The following is a 15,221-nucleotide window of genomic DNA, read 5'->3' on the forward strand; positions in this document are numbered from 1 at the left end:
ATGTTGCCAGGTTTTTCAGTTTAGACTGCAGTCGTGGTTGTCATAGTTTGGACACAAACTTGCCTATGAATTAGGTTCATAATCCGTGAGACTTTAGTGATGGATGTTGTGCCACTATGTTTTCCACACGTTCACACTTATAAACAATCATATAGAGTAAAAGAGTATGTGTATTTGGTGTGTTGTCAGGGGAAGGGCTCCGAACTCGAAATGTGGCCTGAACACAGAGTTCTCCCCCATATCCCTGGCTGGGATAGGAACTAGCTGAGGAATTCAGAAAAGACTGAAGACTGTAGAGGAACATAGTTATATGCCTCCTCTCATGCTGACTGGGTAGATCATTTGAATGAGCTCCTCTTGAAGTTTGTTAATATAACATAATTTCTTGAGGACACTATCCAAATCTGAACAAAATTATCATAGACAACTACATAAAAATAAATTATTTTAATCCGATTTTAAACTGCATTCAAAAGTGGTTTGTATTTAGATCGTGAAAATTTTATTTGGGTTTCCTGGAAAAGAAACGCAAGTGAAATGAATGGGCAAAAAACCGCTAATTTCTGATCACTGACTTGACACATTTTTAACCCTTTTTTTCTAGTATTTCATTTTCGATAAAACTATTTGTAGAGACTCCCAGCCCATTATTTAAGTTCATTTGACAATACAATATCGATCAAACCTCACGCTTTTTAGTCACAGGCTTGGCTATACAAGATTATGTATACAATATGTAAAATTGCTCCCTGCTTCTTCTCTCTATCCACCAAGGGTTCCTTGGCCTAAAAAAAGGTTGAAGACCCCTTGCAGTAAAATAACTGCATTGAAAACACAAACAAGTTCAAACATGAGAAATGAGATCTTGAAATACATCAGAAAAAGCATGCATGCAATCTCATGCTATAATGCTCTCAGAGACTGTAAACAAATCCAGTTCACAATCATGTCAAACCTCATACAGAGTCAAAGGTTCAGTCACTTTGAGGCAATGCGATGCACTTTAACCGTTGCCATGGCAACTGTCATCAAATGTCACAGCCGTGCGCTCATTGTGAATGGCACTGTTCCATATTTTGCCTTGGCAACTATTTTCAGAAATGATTGCATGCATTTATTAATGTATAGTTCATGCCGGCATCAGGCTCCCGTTTACCATCACAGCTGATGCATTTAATCCGTCCTACATGATTCGAACTTTGCCTATTTCCTACTCTTGAATCCCAAAGCTGCACATTTGTCTTTGTCTTCAGCCTGAGGTACCCTGCTGTGCCTTTCAGGACTCCTGTGCTTGCACATATGCATAAGCGCGTAAGCACACAAACACAGACCCATTCACGCATGCTTGCGAATGTACACACAAGCACACGCATTTTCGTGCACCAATTCACATTACGTTTAATCTATCGGTTCAGTTGCATAGCCTGTCTACTCAAACTGAAAGGCTTTCCCAAATACCGTTCTCGTTTATTCAAAACGTCACATCTCTGAATTGATTGCAGGCAATTAAAAGACCATGTACTGTAAGATGCTCATCTTTTCTGTTCTTTTAAGGTAAAATAGCACAGGTGTGTCAGTACAAAAGCATGCGGATATATTTAACCAGGTGCAAAACGTCATGTTAAATGGTTGGCATTTACAGAAATCAACATTTACTTTTCTAATACACATTCCTGGTCATATTGTGCATAATTCATCAGTATATGTTGTTCCCAAAGAAAAAAAAAAAGTAATCTTTTGTCAAGATAGGGTAACTTGCTCAACTGACTACACAAAATCCATATTTATCAACCCCGACCACCTGCCTCCGTTATGATATTTTACACTTGCTTTTCACAATCTAATCAGTTTTTTGATGGATAAAAATGTTTTGCTCTTGTTAAATCTCCATTTTAAATCTGTCACATTATTTCAGAAGTAAAAAGTCCTCTGTTTCTAAATCGTTAATGTCTCATCCTACACATTCATTAGAGATTAATTTCAGAGTGAATGTGTTGCTCAAATGTGTTGCGTAAAATAAAAACGTAATTTTTTCAAAAGGGGGGGAAAAAACATTTTTTGCATTTTTTGCATTGGCTGTCATTAGGATTAATGCAATACAGGCATAATGATGTCATATACGGGGTGTACTGTATAATACCTTGGGACAATGCAGTGTTGTGTTATTAATGGCTGATTTATTGTATGGTGGCTGAAGGCTTTTAAGTCATTACAATCCTGCTTGATGCTGAATAACTGTGTGTTGTATCCTTGCAATAGGTGCACTACCTCATAAACCATGTACCTTTTCTCTTCCTGAAGACTTTTGCTTCAGAGCAATTTGTTATGTTGGCAAGTTCAATTGATCAAAGCAAGCAGCTTTCCTACTGTATCTCTTCTGAATCGCAGTGATCAGGTTAGCCTAAATTGAGATGCACTGCTTATCTACCTCAGAAAAATCCACTTGTCCCAAATTTTGTGTGAGATGGAAAGCTGAGAGGAAGTTGTATAATCTCATCACCATGGGATTTTAGAGCAAGTCTGAAGTGTTTGAAATCATAATCAGGTGTCGCCTCACACCACAAAGTCATATGCAAATAGACACAGACACGCGCACAGTTTAACAAACTGTAAAACAAACAAGCAAAAACTGTAACATAACTTTTACCCTCATTTGACACTCACATCATACATTAAACTCCACATATTTTCCATATCAAGGCCAATCAACTTGCTACAAGTTCAGTGTGACAGCTGTGTCTCTGTTTTCTCTGAGGTCTGTGGATCCTAACATCAAACGCATCAAAGAGACTGGCTTCCTGGTGATGTCATCAGGATGTTTTTTTTCTTCAAAAAATGCATTAGATTTTTAGCAAAGGGAAGATGCAAGTTTATGAAAAAATAATGAGCGATCTTTTAAAAAGCCCCATGTGTCTATAGCACTATAGCCTTCCTATTTTTACATTCTCTTTTTAAATGGCTTGTTGTCTACTTGTAACAAATTCATATGTATTTTTTGCTAAGCTAAGCAAAAAGAACAAACATTGTATTTTAGTCATATGTCATAGTCATAATTGCTCTCTCTCCCCCGACCCAGGTACGACCAGGCAACCACGGGATGGAGAGATCTCAGGGGTGGATTATAACTTTGTCTCCATTGAGGAATTCTTCTCCCTGGAAGAGTCTGGAGCCCTGCTGGAAAGTGGGAAGTTCAAAGGTCAGAATCAATTCAATTCAATTCAATTCAAATTTATTTGTATAGCGCTTTTCACAATACACATTGTCTCAAAGCAGCTTTACAGAAATTGCATTTCGGAAATGTACATAGAAAAATACAGTTAGTTAATCAAGTATTAATTTATGGCATAACATATCGCCGGCTTTGAGTCGTCTCTTCACAGGCGTCGAGTCGTCTCTTCACAGGCGTTGGGGCATCTGAAGTCTCCGTGAGAGGCTGGATACAAACTGGAGCTGACGAACGCTATTTACCTCGGGACTAGCGTCCCGAGATAACAGCAGAAAGGCAGATGGGAATTAATTAGCATAGCTGATGTTCATAATGTTAATGCATTCGAACCGATTCAGCAGTATCAAAGGTTAAGCATTAAGTGAATGCTTGGTTAAAGAGATGCGTCTTTAATCTAGTTTTAAACTGGGACAGCGAGTCTGAGGCTCGTACAATATCAGGAAGGCTATTCCAGAGTTTAGGAGCTAAATGCGAGAACGCCCTCCCTCCTTTAGTGGACTTAGATATCCTAGGAATGACCAGAAGCCTCGAATTTAGTGATCTTAAAGAGCGCGATGGATTGTATGGCGATAGAAGGTCTGTTAAATACACAGGAGCTAAACCATTTAGGGCTTTATAGGTCAGTAGGAATACTTTGTAATTGATACGTAACTTAATAGGTAACCAGTGTAGAGATGAGTGTAGAGATGATAAAATAGGTGTTATATGATCATATTTTCTTGATCTAGTAAGAACTCTAGCAGCTGCATTTTGCACTAACTGTAGCTTGTTAATTGAGGATGTAGGACAGCCAGCTAATAAAGCATTACAGTAATCTAGTCTCGAGGTCATGAAAGTATGAACTAACTTTTCTGCATCAGAAACAGATAGCATGTTGCGTAGCTTAGCAATGTTTCTAAGGTGGAAAAAGGCTGTTCTTGTAATATATGAAATATGATTTTCGAAAGTCAAGTTGCGGTCTAGTATAACACCCAGGTCTTTTACTGTAGTGGACAAAGTAACAGGACATCCTTCTAAATTAAAGTTGTATTGTAAGGGATTTTGTGGGTAGTTTTTTGGACCAATAAGTAGTACCTCCGTTTTATCTGAATTTAATAGCAGGAAATTACACGTCATCCAGCATTTTATATCATTTAGACACTCTGTCAATTTAGATAAGTTAGTGTTTTCATCTGGTCGTGATGAGATATATAATTGAGTGTCATCAGCATAACAGTGGAAATTAATTCCATGTTTTCTTATAATATTACCAAGTGGCAGCATATATATTGAGAATAGCAGAGGGCCTAACACCGATCCTTGCGGCACTCCATAGTCTACTGACGTTATCTTTGATTTTTCCCCATTTAGACAGACAAAATGGTAACGGTCTGATAAGTAAGATCTAAACCAGCTTAATGCCTGTCCCTGAACACCAGTGTAGTTTTGTAGTCGATCCAGGAGTATTTTATGATCGATAGTGTCGAACGCAGCGCTTAGATCGAGTAGAACTAGTATTGAGATACAGCCTTGGTCAGAAGCTAAAAGTAAATCATTTGTAATTTTAACTAGCGCAGTTTCTGTGCTATGATGCGGTCTGAATCCCGACTGGAATTTTTCATAGATATCATTTTCTTGTAAGAAAGAGCACAATTGAGCGGACACAATTTTTTCTAGTATTTTAGACATAAATGGAAGATTTGAGATGGGTCTGTAATTTGCTAAGTTATTTGGATCTAATTGCGGTTTCTTAATGAGAGGTTTTATTACTGCCAGCTTGAATATTTTTGGAACATGACCTAAAAATAAAGACGAGTTAATAATATTAAGAAGAGGCTCTTCGACTACAGGTAACACTTCTTTCAGTAGTTTAGTGGGTATTGGATCTAATAAACATGTTGTTGGTTTCGATGCAATGATAAGTTTATTTAGCTCTTCCTGTCCTATAGTTGTAAATCGGTGTAGTTGTTCTAGAGGGGCCATAATTGAGGCTGAATCATAAGACATCATAGAGGATTGTATATTTACAATTGTGTTTCGGATGCTTTCTATTTTCTCATTGAAGTAATTCATAAAATCATTACTACTATATTGTAATGGAATATTTTGCTCTGGTGATGTTTGTTTATTTGTTAGTCTAGCCACGGTGTTGAATAAAAACCTTGGATTATTTTGGTTATTTTCTATTAGTTTGCGGAGATGCTCAGCCCTTGCTGCTTTTAGAGCCTTTTTATAACGTGACATACTGTCTTTCCACGCGATTCTAAAGACCTCTAAATTAGTTTGTTTCCATTTACGCTCTAAGTTACGAGTTTCTCTCTTGATTGCATGCGTAGCACTGTTGTACCATGGTGCTTTAGTTTTCTCTCTTACCTTTTTTAATCTAATTGGTGCAACAATATCTAGTGTACTAGAGAACATGGTGCTCAAACTGCTAGTCATTTCCTCTAGTTCATCTGTTTGTTTGGGTGCACTGCGCAGCTGAGATAGATCAGGTAAGCTATTTGAGAATCTATCTATAGTGGTTGGAAGGATTGTTCTGCCTGGTCGATAACGTTGCGCAACGTGACAAATTTCAGCAGTACGTATTATACAAGTTACCATGTAATGATCAGTGAGATCATCACTTTGCGGTATAATATTTATATCAGTTGGATTGGTTCCATATGATATAATTAAATCTAGTGTATGATTTAGACGATGAGTGGGACCGCTGACGTTTTGCGTGACCCCAAAGGAGTTTAATAAATCTGTAAACGCAGTCCCTAACGCATCATTTGTATTATCTACGTGTATGTTAAAGTCTCCAACAATTATTATTGTAAAAATCAGTCTCTCTTTTATATCCACTTTATGCATCTAAACCGGTGGTTCTCAACTGGTTTGCCCACGGGACCCACATGTCCCCATGGTCATGAAGCTGCGACCCAATTTTTGGGGAATTTTTTATATATATATGAAGAGTCTGGTTCCAAAACGCAATAAATCCATTTTGATTAATTTGAGTAAAAATGTGTTTTCTTTACCAAATAAGTGCCAAGATGAAAACCACTATTTTCTGTTTCAAACTTTCACATGCAGTAGCATCTTTGGGTTATAATAACATAAAAAAAATTAAATCCAGATTTTGATTTTCAAAGATTTATAATAAAAACAGATAATTTCCCCTCCAAAATGCAATAAATCCATGACACCTTTTTTTAAAAAATGCAATTAATCCATTGAATCAATATAAAAGTTATTTTTCATATTGAAACTGTTGAAAATACACAACAAAGTAAGTTGATCCACATATGACAGCCAGAATTCGGGTAGTGATGGCTCATCATGTTAATGCTATAAATTAATTACAACAATAAACGAAAATTTCATCCTGAACAACATCACATTAGACCACAGAAATACAAAAATGACATCTCCTCACGTAAATTATTCGATTTCGATGGCTTACGTTTCTTCCCCACTGCAGAAACCATCACAGGTTCATCAATGCACAATTATTAATGTTTTTGTTTTTTTGTTGATCACAAAGTACAAAGTAGATAAGGTAAACTAGGATGCTGGCTGGGTGTATTCAAAGCACTGCCGTTATTGTTTACAATGCGTGGAATGGTGCGCTGTGATTGGTTGAGCGGATGTATCGCATTCTGCAGGGAAGGCAAAGTGGCATTTGTCGCGTTTTGGAAAGAAAGGGAGAATACATGACAGAATAACACGGCGGATATCGCATTTTACGTAAAATTAAAAATTTACTTTTCAATACCGACCTAAAACAATCTGATTTTTGCGGGAACTCAAATTTTTTTTAAATGGCGTTTATCGCTTTTTGGAACCAAACTCTTCACACACCCATATATATATATATACACATGTGCTGCTTGTATAACAGTATATATTTACTGTCCTCTGAAAATAACTCAACATACAGCCATTATTGTCAAAATAGCTGGCAACAAAAGTGAGTACACCCTAAGTGAACATGTCAAAACTGTGTCCAAAGTGTCAATATTTGTGTGAGCACCATTGTTATCTAGCACTGCCTTAATCCTCCTAGGCATGGAATTCACCAGAGCTGCACAGGTTGTTGTTGGGATCCTCTTCCACTCCTCCATAATGACATCACGGAGCTGCTGGATGTTAGACACATGGTTCTTCTCCACCTTCCGCTTGAGGGCGCCCCACAGGTGCTCAATAGGGTTCAGGTCTGGAGACATACTTGGCCACTCCATCACCTTCACCTTCAGCTTCCTCAGCAAAGCAGTTGTCATGTCATCTTGGCGGTGTGTTCGGGGTCGTTGTCATGCCGTTTGGCCCAGTTTCTGAAGGGAGGGCATCATGTACATTCAGAATGTCAGTACATGTTGGAATCCATGTTTCTCTCAATGAAGCGCAGCTCCCCAGTACCAGCAGCACTCATGCAGCCCCAGACCATGATGCTACCACTGTAGGCAAGACACAATTTTCTTGGTACTCCTTACCAGGGCATCTCCACACATGCTGGACACCATCTGAGCCAAACAAGTCTTAGTCTCATCAGACCACAGGACATGGTTCCAGTAATTCATGCTCTTGGACAGGTTGCTTTCAGCAAACTGTTTGCGGGCTTTCTTGTGAGCCAGCTTCAGAAAAGGCTTCCTTCTGAGACATGCAAACCGACTTGTTGTAGTGTGCTGTGTATGGTCTGAGCTAGGGCTGTAGTCAAGACCACCTTTGTCGAGTCCAAGACAAGTCCAAGACCAGGACTATTGGAGTCCAAGACAAGACCAAGACCAAAGAGGTTCGAGTCCAAGACAAGACCGAGTCCAAAAAGGTTTGAGTCCGAGTCAAGACCGAGTCCAGGACAGGGGAAAAAAGTCTTGTGCAAGACATTATCAAGACAATCATTTTGGGTTATTATTTGTTGATCTAAAAGCAAAAACAGTGTCACAACATTTTTAAGTATAGACATTCCCCTTGATATAATATAATCTTCTAATCTAAAGAAAACAGAATGATGACATATGGTGATACCCCATAATAGCAGTGTTTCACTGTGGATCTGAAAGACGCATACTTTCACAATCAGTTAGCCCCCCATCACAGGCCATTCTTGAGATACGCCTTCGCGGGGCAAGCTTATCAATACACAGTTCTGCTGTTCGGTCTGTCGCATGTGCATGGACGCGACGCTTTCTCCCCTGAGACTCCGGGGAGTGCGCATGCTGAATTATATCTCGATGACTGGCTGGTTCTGGCGCAATCGCGGCTCACACCAGAACAAATAAACGGTGCGCATATAAATGGCTTTTATGTGTGCTTACTGGGAACATAATAAAGACACCTGGACTCGGTCAAGACCAAAAGCCATATTTGGCAAGACCAGTGGCCGAAACCGAGACAAGTCCGAGTCCGAATACCAGCGAGTCCGAGACAAGTCCGAGATCATAGAAAAACGGTCAAAACAATGCTGACAGGACTCATGCGTCTGTTTTTTGAAGCCAGCTTCTGCACTTGATCACAGCATGAGGACTCAACTTCTTTGATTGACTCTTGCGAGGCCTGTTCCAAGTGGAACCCGTCTTGGAAAACCTCTGTATTACCCTGGCCTGTACTGTAACTCAGTTTCAGGGTGTTACCAATCTTCTTATAGCCTACAGTAGGCCATCTTTGTAGAGAGCAACAATTCTAATTCTCAAATCCTTAGAGAGTTCTTTGCCATGAGGTGCCATGTTGAACATCCAGTGGTCAGTATGAGAGATGTGTACTCAAAGCACAAATTTTAACTGCTAGTCAACAATTTGTATGGTCATGTCAAGCAGACAAAAACATGAACATGATGAATTGGACATGTGGCTTTGCATGGTTAAACGACGTACTGTTGTTATCACTTAGGGTGTACTCACTTTTGTTGCCAGCTATTTTGACAATAATGGCTGTATGTTGAGTTATTTTTAGAGGACAGTAAAGTTCATAAAGCTTCATTTCTATAGTATTTTCCCTTGAGTAGATTTACTAAAATGTTTGCTGAAGTGTGAGGTGTACTTACTTTTGTGAGATACTGTATATATATGTATGTGAGTATATAGTATAACAATTATATAAGAAAATTATATTATATATAAAATTATAATACATTTATTTTTAAAAACCAAGGAAACATTATTTTACAAAATTTATAATAATAATTTGTTCGATTTATTTACCGCTTTTCTGGGTACTCAAATCGCTTTACATATGGAAGGGGGGATGTCCTCAACCACCACCAATGTGCAACATCCTCCTGGATGATGCGACAGCAACCATATTGCGCCAGAACGCCCACCACACACCAGCTTTTTGGTGGAGAGGAGACAGATACGGACAAAAATACACACACACACACACACACACACACACACACACACACACACACACACACACACACACACACACACACACACACACACACACACACACACACACACACTACTGTCCCACTTAACATGCACATAAATTCTAAAAATATCACTAACACTGATGAATAAACATGGGCTATTATAAAATAAGGCTACTAAATTGCAGTCCAAAAAAGTTAATACAATGCAGTTAGTAAATTGGTATGAGGCACTGTCATTTAAAAAATTACAAAATAACACAAAGTGAAAATAAAGTGGTGTTGTGGGGTTATGGAAACTACAGTTACTATGGTAAATACACAATAACACATGTGAACACTGATCCTGATGAATAGAATGAACATGATACCTGCATGCAAATTCGACGTACCAGTTACGACATTTATTGGTACTTTTTGGTCATTTCACTTACTAATTGACAACGTAACTACGACATTGCATGCATGTAATTTCATCTGCTCTTTATATATATTGAAGTGATATATAGTGTGAAGTTATATACATATATATATATATATATATATATATATATATATATATATATATATATATATACATATATTATAGGATTCCCAGTCTTGGAAAAACCTGGATATATGACAACTTAATTTTAAAAGTGAGATTTATAGACCAGGAATTTCAATTCATAATATAAGTAATAAAGTATTAAAGTGCCACTGGCATTTGTATAATTAATACAGTCATGGTCAGAATTGTTGTCACCCCTGTTAAATATGTTCAAAGAGGGCTGTGAAAATAAATCTGCATTGTTTATCCTTTTGATCTTTCATTAAAAAAATTCTAACCAGTTACTGAAGTAAAGTTATAGGGAGGTAAATCACATTATAAAATAAATGGTATTGGTACCCATAGAAATTCTTATGAGTAAAATATCTCTGAAGTATATTCCCATTCATATTTATGTTTTTTTTTTAGCACATCAGGGTGAGTAGGAACATGAAGTTGTCCAGCCATGACTTCTTGTTTCACAGGAGTATAATGAGGAAACATAAAGGCCAAATTCCCTTAATCCATCCATCAAAAGTAAAACTAAAGAATATAGGTCTGATGTGCAGCAAAGGATTGATGAGAAAACAGGGCATCAAATTTCCACCATCAGGGCATAAGAAGTTTCAATCAACTAAAAATATTACAAATTTGCCTGGAAGAGAATGTGTGTCTATATTGTCTTAATTCTTAATGCATGGTGAGGAGGATAGTTTGAGTGGTCAAAGACTCTTCAAGGATCACAGATGGAGAATTGCAGTCTTAGGGTCAGAAATCCTCAACAAAAAAAAAATTAAATAAAAAAAATCCTCTGCTCTCATCCAAAAACAAACTCCAGCATATTCAGTTGTTCAAATGTGACCGGGTTCTATGGTCACATGAAACAAAACAAAAAATAGCTTTTTGGCAGCAAAACCACCAGATGGGTTTTGTGCAAACAGGGATAAAAAGTACCTGGATAAAAAAATATACTGCTGGATCTTTAATGTTGTGGCCCTATGGTTTTGCTGGAGGTCCTGGACATCTTGTTCAGATACATGGTATCATGGATTCTAGCAAATACCAAGAGATAAAAAAACTTGATAGCCTCTGCTAGAAATATTATAATGGGCTGTGGTTGGATCTTTCATTAGGACAATGATCCAAAACAAACATCAAAATCAACACCAAAATGGGTCACTGAGCACAAAATTAAGCTTCTGCCATTGCCTGTCCCAGTTCCCTGACCTGAACCCAATAGAAAATGAGTAGGGTAACATGGAGCTGGGAATCTGAAGGATCTGGAGAGATTCTGTATGGAAGAATGATTTCTGATCTCTTGTATGGTGTTCTCCAAACTCATCAGGCATTATATGAGAAAATTAGAGCGGTTTTGGGAAAAGGAGGCTCCAAAAAGTATTGAATAAAAGGGTGCCATTAATTGTGACCGTGTATTGGAGAAAAACATGTATTTTATAAAGGGATTTCCCCCACATTTTCAATTATTTTACTTTTAGTATATTTTACTATTATTTTTTTTAATAAAATATCAAAAGGATTAACAATGCAGATTTTATTTTCCCAGGCTTTAGTTTTAGTTATTTTAATTGTGATTAAAAAAAATGTTAAACTAGGGCTAGGGGGCTTTACAAATATTGTTGTGGACAATAGGGGGCCTTGGAGTCAAAAAGATTCAGAACCACTGATCTAAAAAGTGATTGTATTGTTTATCAAAACAATTGGATCCTTTTGTCAAACAACAAATTAAATTGTCTTCAAAATCTTAACAATTGCTTGTGAGCAAACCTACACAAACTGCACAAATCTTTCACTAAGTTCTTCACATTTTTTTAGACTGATTTGATCATGTTTTTCAGCTACCAATATAAAGGTTTTACACATTCCACCTTGTTCAAAACCATTCTATTCCATACATTCAAAATTTCACAAAAATGTGAAAAATGCGTCTTCTTATGAGAAAACGTATGGGACAAACATGCCTTGAATTTGATTTGGAAGGAGTTATGTACTGTTCAACTGAGTAGTTTGTGTGCGTGCATTTGAGTTTGTGTGTACTCATGAACACATGGTGAGGGTCAGGGCTTCACGCCAAAGCTCAAAATTCTCAAGCCAATCAGAATTAAAGGGTTAGTTAGTTTAATCTCTTAAACTAACCCTTTAAGAGAAGCACCCTCCAGACTGCGGACAAAAGTGCCGTGCTGGCTCGGTTCTGTCCTCCAACGTTATCAGCAGAAAGAGCTGAAAAAGAGCCCTAATGGAGAGAGAACAAGCATGTAATGCAGACTGATGTCTGAGCCTGCTGATGTCTTTGTTAAGAGTCTCATACACAGCTGCAAATTCACACTATGACATCCTTCAAAGTTGCAGCTCATGGATTTATGGATATGCTGACTCGTGTTTTTGATACTGCTGTGCCACTTTACTTTCTTTTGTCTTTGGAAAGTAAGAAAGATATTGTTCACTTATGTCCATCTCGGTCGAGTCGAGTAAGGTTTTGAAAAGTGCTTTTGGGGAACTTAAGGACGGATGATTGATGTAAATGTCATGTTCTAAATAACTGCCTTTTGTCAATATCACCAATAGAGACTGTTTTTTTTAGTACATCAGGTTTCTACTTATCCTGACAAAATCTTCTCTATATATATATACACTTGGGTTCAAAAGTTTGGGGTTGGTAAGATTTTTTATGATTTTGAAAGAAGACTCACCAAGGCTTCTCACTAAGGTTGCATTTATTTAATTTAGAAAATGACCGAAAACAGAAATATTGTGAAGTATTATTATAATTTGAAGAACTTGTTTTTTATTTCAATACATTTAAAAATGTAATTTATTCCTGTGATGGCAAAGCTGATTTTCCAGCATCATTACTCCAGTCTTCAGTGCCACATGATCCTTCAGAAATCATTCTAAAATGCTGATTTGGTTCACAAGAAACATTTCTTATCAATGTTTAATACAGTTGTGCTGCTTAATATTTTTGTTGAAACCATGATGCTTTTTTTTTCAGGATTCTTTGATTAATAGAAAGTTTAAAAGAACAACATTTATTTGAAATGGACATCTTGTATAACATAATTGTCTTTACTGTAACTTTGATTCAATTTAATGCATCCTTTTAATTAATAAAAGTATTAATTTCCTTAAAAAAAAACCTTACTGACCCCCCAGAAACAACACTAGATATGTGAGATTTTGTATTATCTGTTTAATATGCCTATAATTAACCACAAGAGTTTTTAACACCTGAGCGATGATGCCCCACAGCCCATTAGTCATCTCTCTAGCTAGAAACCACACCACACTCCTACTTTTCTATCACTCTGTACGGAGGAAAGAGGCTTTACTCTGTAATCCCTATTTCAGTTTCTCTGTCTCCATCACCCCTCCACCTCCATTCCCTCTCTCTTTCTCTCTCTCTTTTCATTTTTTTCTCCAGTTGTAAATAAGCTGCAGCTAGGGAGTTAAATATCTCAGAAAATTCTAAACATGTAGCTATTGTACAGTTGCTGAGTAAACTCTCTTAGCTGAGGAGTTTGCGCTTCTAGTGCACTTATTGTGTAAATTGTAATTTTTTTGTATCTGCACTTTGAAGTTTTTATGTTGAATACTTTTATTTTAGAGATTTAGAGGTAGATGTTCAGAAGTGGATTAAGCTAATGTTTTTGCCATTGATCTGATTGCTAAAAGAGCTCCAGAACATCCTGTCAGTTTATTAGTTTCATAACAGCAGTGATTAAGGGTTTTAAAGAGAGCATGATCTAGGGCAGCAGCAGCAGCCTGGAGTGGAAAATATGCCTCTTTTGAAAAAATGTCGAACTAGAACTTTATCATTAAAATTGGTGACACACAAAAAAGTTCTACTTTCTATACAGTTGGGTCACATACCACATTGGAAATGGCTTTTCGATTAAAAAACTATTTCAAACCAGGTAAGTTTTAGGTTTTTGAACATTTTAAAATGAGAAGTGTTAAGGTGTAAAATGAATTTGTCACTATTTCTAGGTCACTAATCAGATTTATCTCACTGATCATGTGAACTCCTTGGTACGAAAGTTCAGATTTTCTTTCTTCCATTGAAGCACAAGATGATCTTTTTGGAACATTCACTCAAATCATGCGATAACATGGATCATCAGATTTTGTGGAGCTCTTGCCAGACTTGCGAGTTCATGTCAGCTTGAGTGCATGTTATCATTTGATAATATAATATTTAATAAAGAATTTTGTATTAAATTAGAAAAAAATTACTTGTGGTTTCTAATGTTTGTCTGTATGTCAGGTAATTGTACATTTTAAAGCTTTTTTGGCACCATTTTCTTGGCAAAGTTAATCAGGATAATGGAGATGGTATGGTTTGTATTTTGACTATTTTCGAATAAATTCAAGTTTTTGAAAATTAAGATATTTAAGTTCTAAAGCCTCCTGACTCGAGCTGCTTGATTATTGTGTTCTGGTCCGCAATTCAAGAAGAGGCTCTTTGGTTGCCTCAGAAATTGACTCAAAGGACAATAACTTTTAGGTTGAAAATGGACGGCCTTGTCAAAAACCCATTGTTTTAGAATTTTAATGGTTGGAACAGTTTTGGGATTGTGGGCCATATTGGGTGGGGCATCTTTAAAACAACTCTGTCTTAACAGGGAACTATTATGGTACACCTCGGCCGGTCCACATTGGTCCTGACAGCCCCCCCATTACGTACCAGGAACATCGAAACCTCCTGAGGAATTTTCGCACCCGCAGCAAATCGCTCAGCAACCTGGAAAAGGCTGTGGAGGAAGGTGACAACAGCGAGGAAGACTCTGGTCTATCAGGTACCCAGCTTTTGTGTAAACCTTTATTTTGAATTATTATTTTTTTTAAATGCAAGCACCTTGCACCATGGTGCCCTATCTCAAAACATATTTCTTACCTTGCCCTGTAAGATCAGCATATTTGGAATTGACCCCACATAGTCACCATTTTGAAGTTACTTTAAACCTACAGATTTTTAAGACAAATGGATGTCAGCTCAACCAGGACATGTTTGCAATTTTTATGCTTTTGACATTAAATAGTATGGAATTGTGTTTGGAATTTATGCGTTTCTCATATTGGAGCTGGCAAGAGAGAAGAGAAACATGAACAGCGTGACC

At 37.2% G+C, this 15,221-nt stretch overlaps 1 protein-coding gene across 5 annotated transcripts in view; it reads left to right on the forward strand.

The window, feature by feature from the left end:
* Window positions 1–15,221, forward strand: part of magixa (MAGI family member, X-linked a) — a 61,928-nt gene that overhangs the window by 11,898 nt on the left and 34,809 nt on the right. For all 5 annotated transcript variants that reach the window (XM_077223549.1, XM_077223547.1, XM_077223551.1 and 2 more), the window contains exons 4-5: window positions 3,077–3,196; window positions 14,727–14,900. In XM_077223549.1, coding sequence (XP_077079664.1) covers window positions 3,077–3,196; window positions 14,727–14,900 — 294 coding nt within the window. The remainder of the gene's footprint in view (window positions 1–3,076; window positions 3,197–14,726; window positions 14,901–15,221) is intronic.

The sequence above is a fragment of the Siphateles boraxobius genome, unplaced genomic scaffold (assembly GCF_051911475.1).
Source record: "Siphateles boraxobius isolate OS27281-9 unplaced genomic scaffold, OSU_SipBor_1 9, whole genome shotgun sequence".
Classification (NCBI taxonomy): domain Eukaryota; kingdom Metazoa; phylum Chordata; class Actinopteri; order Cypriniformes; family Leuciscidae; genus Siphateles; species Siphateles boraxobius.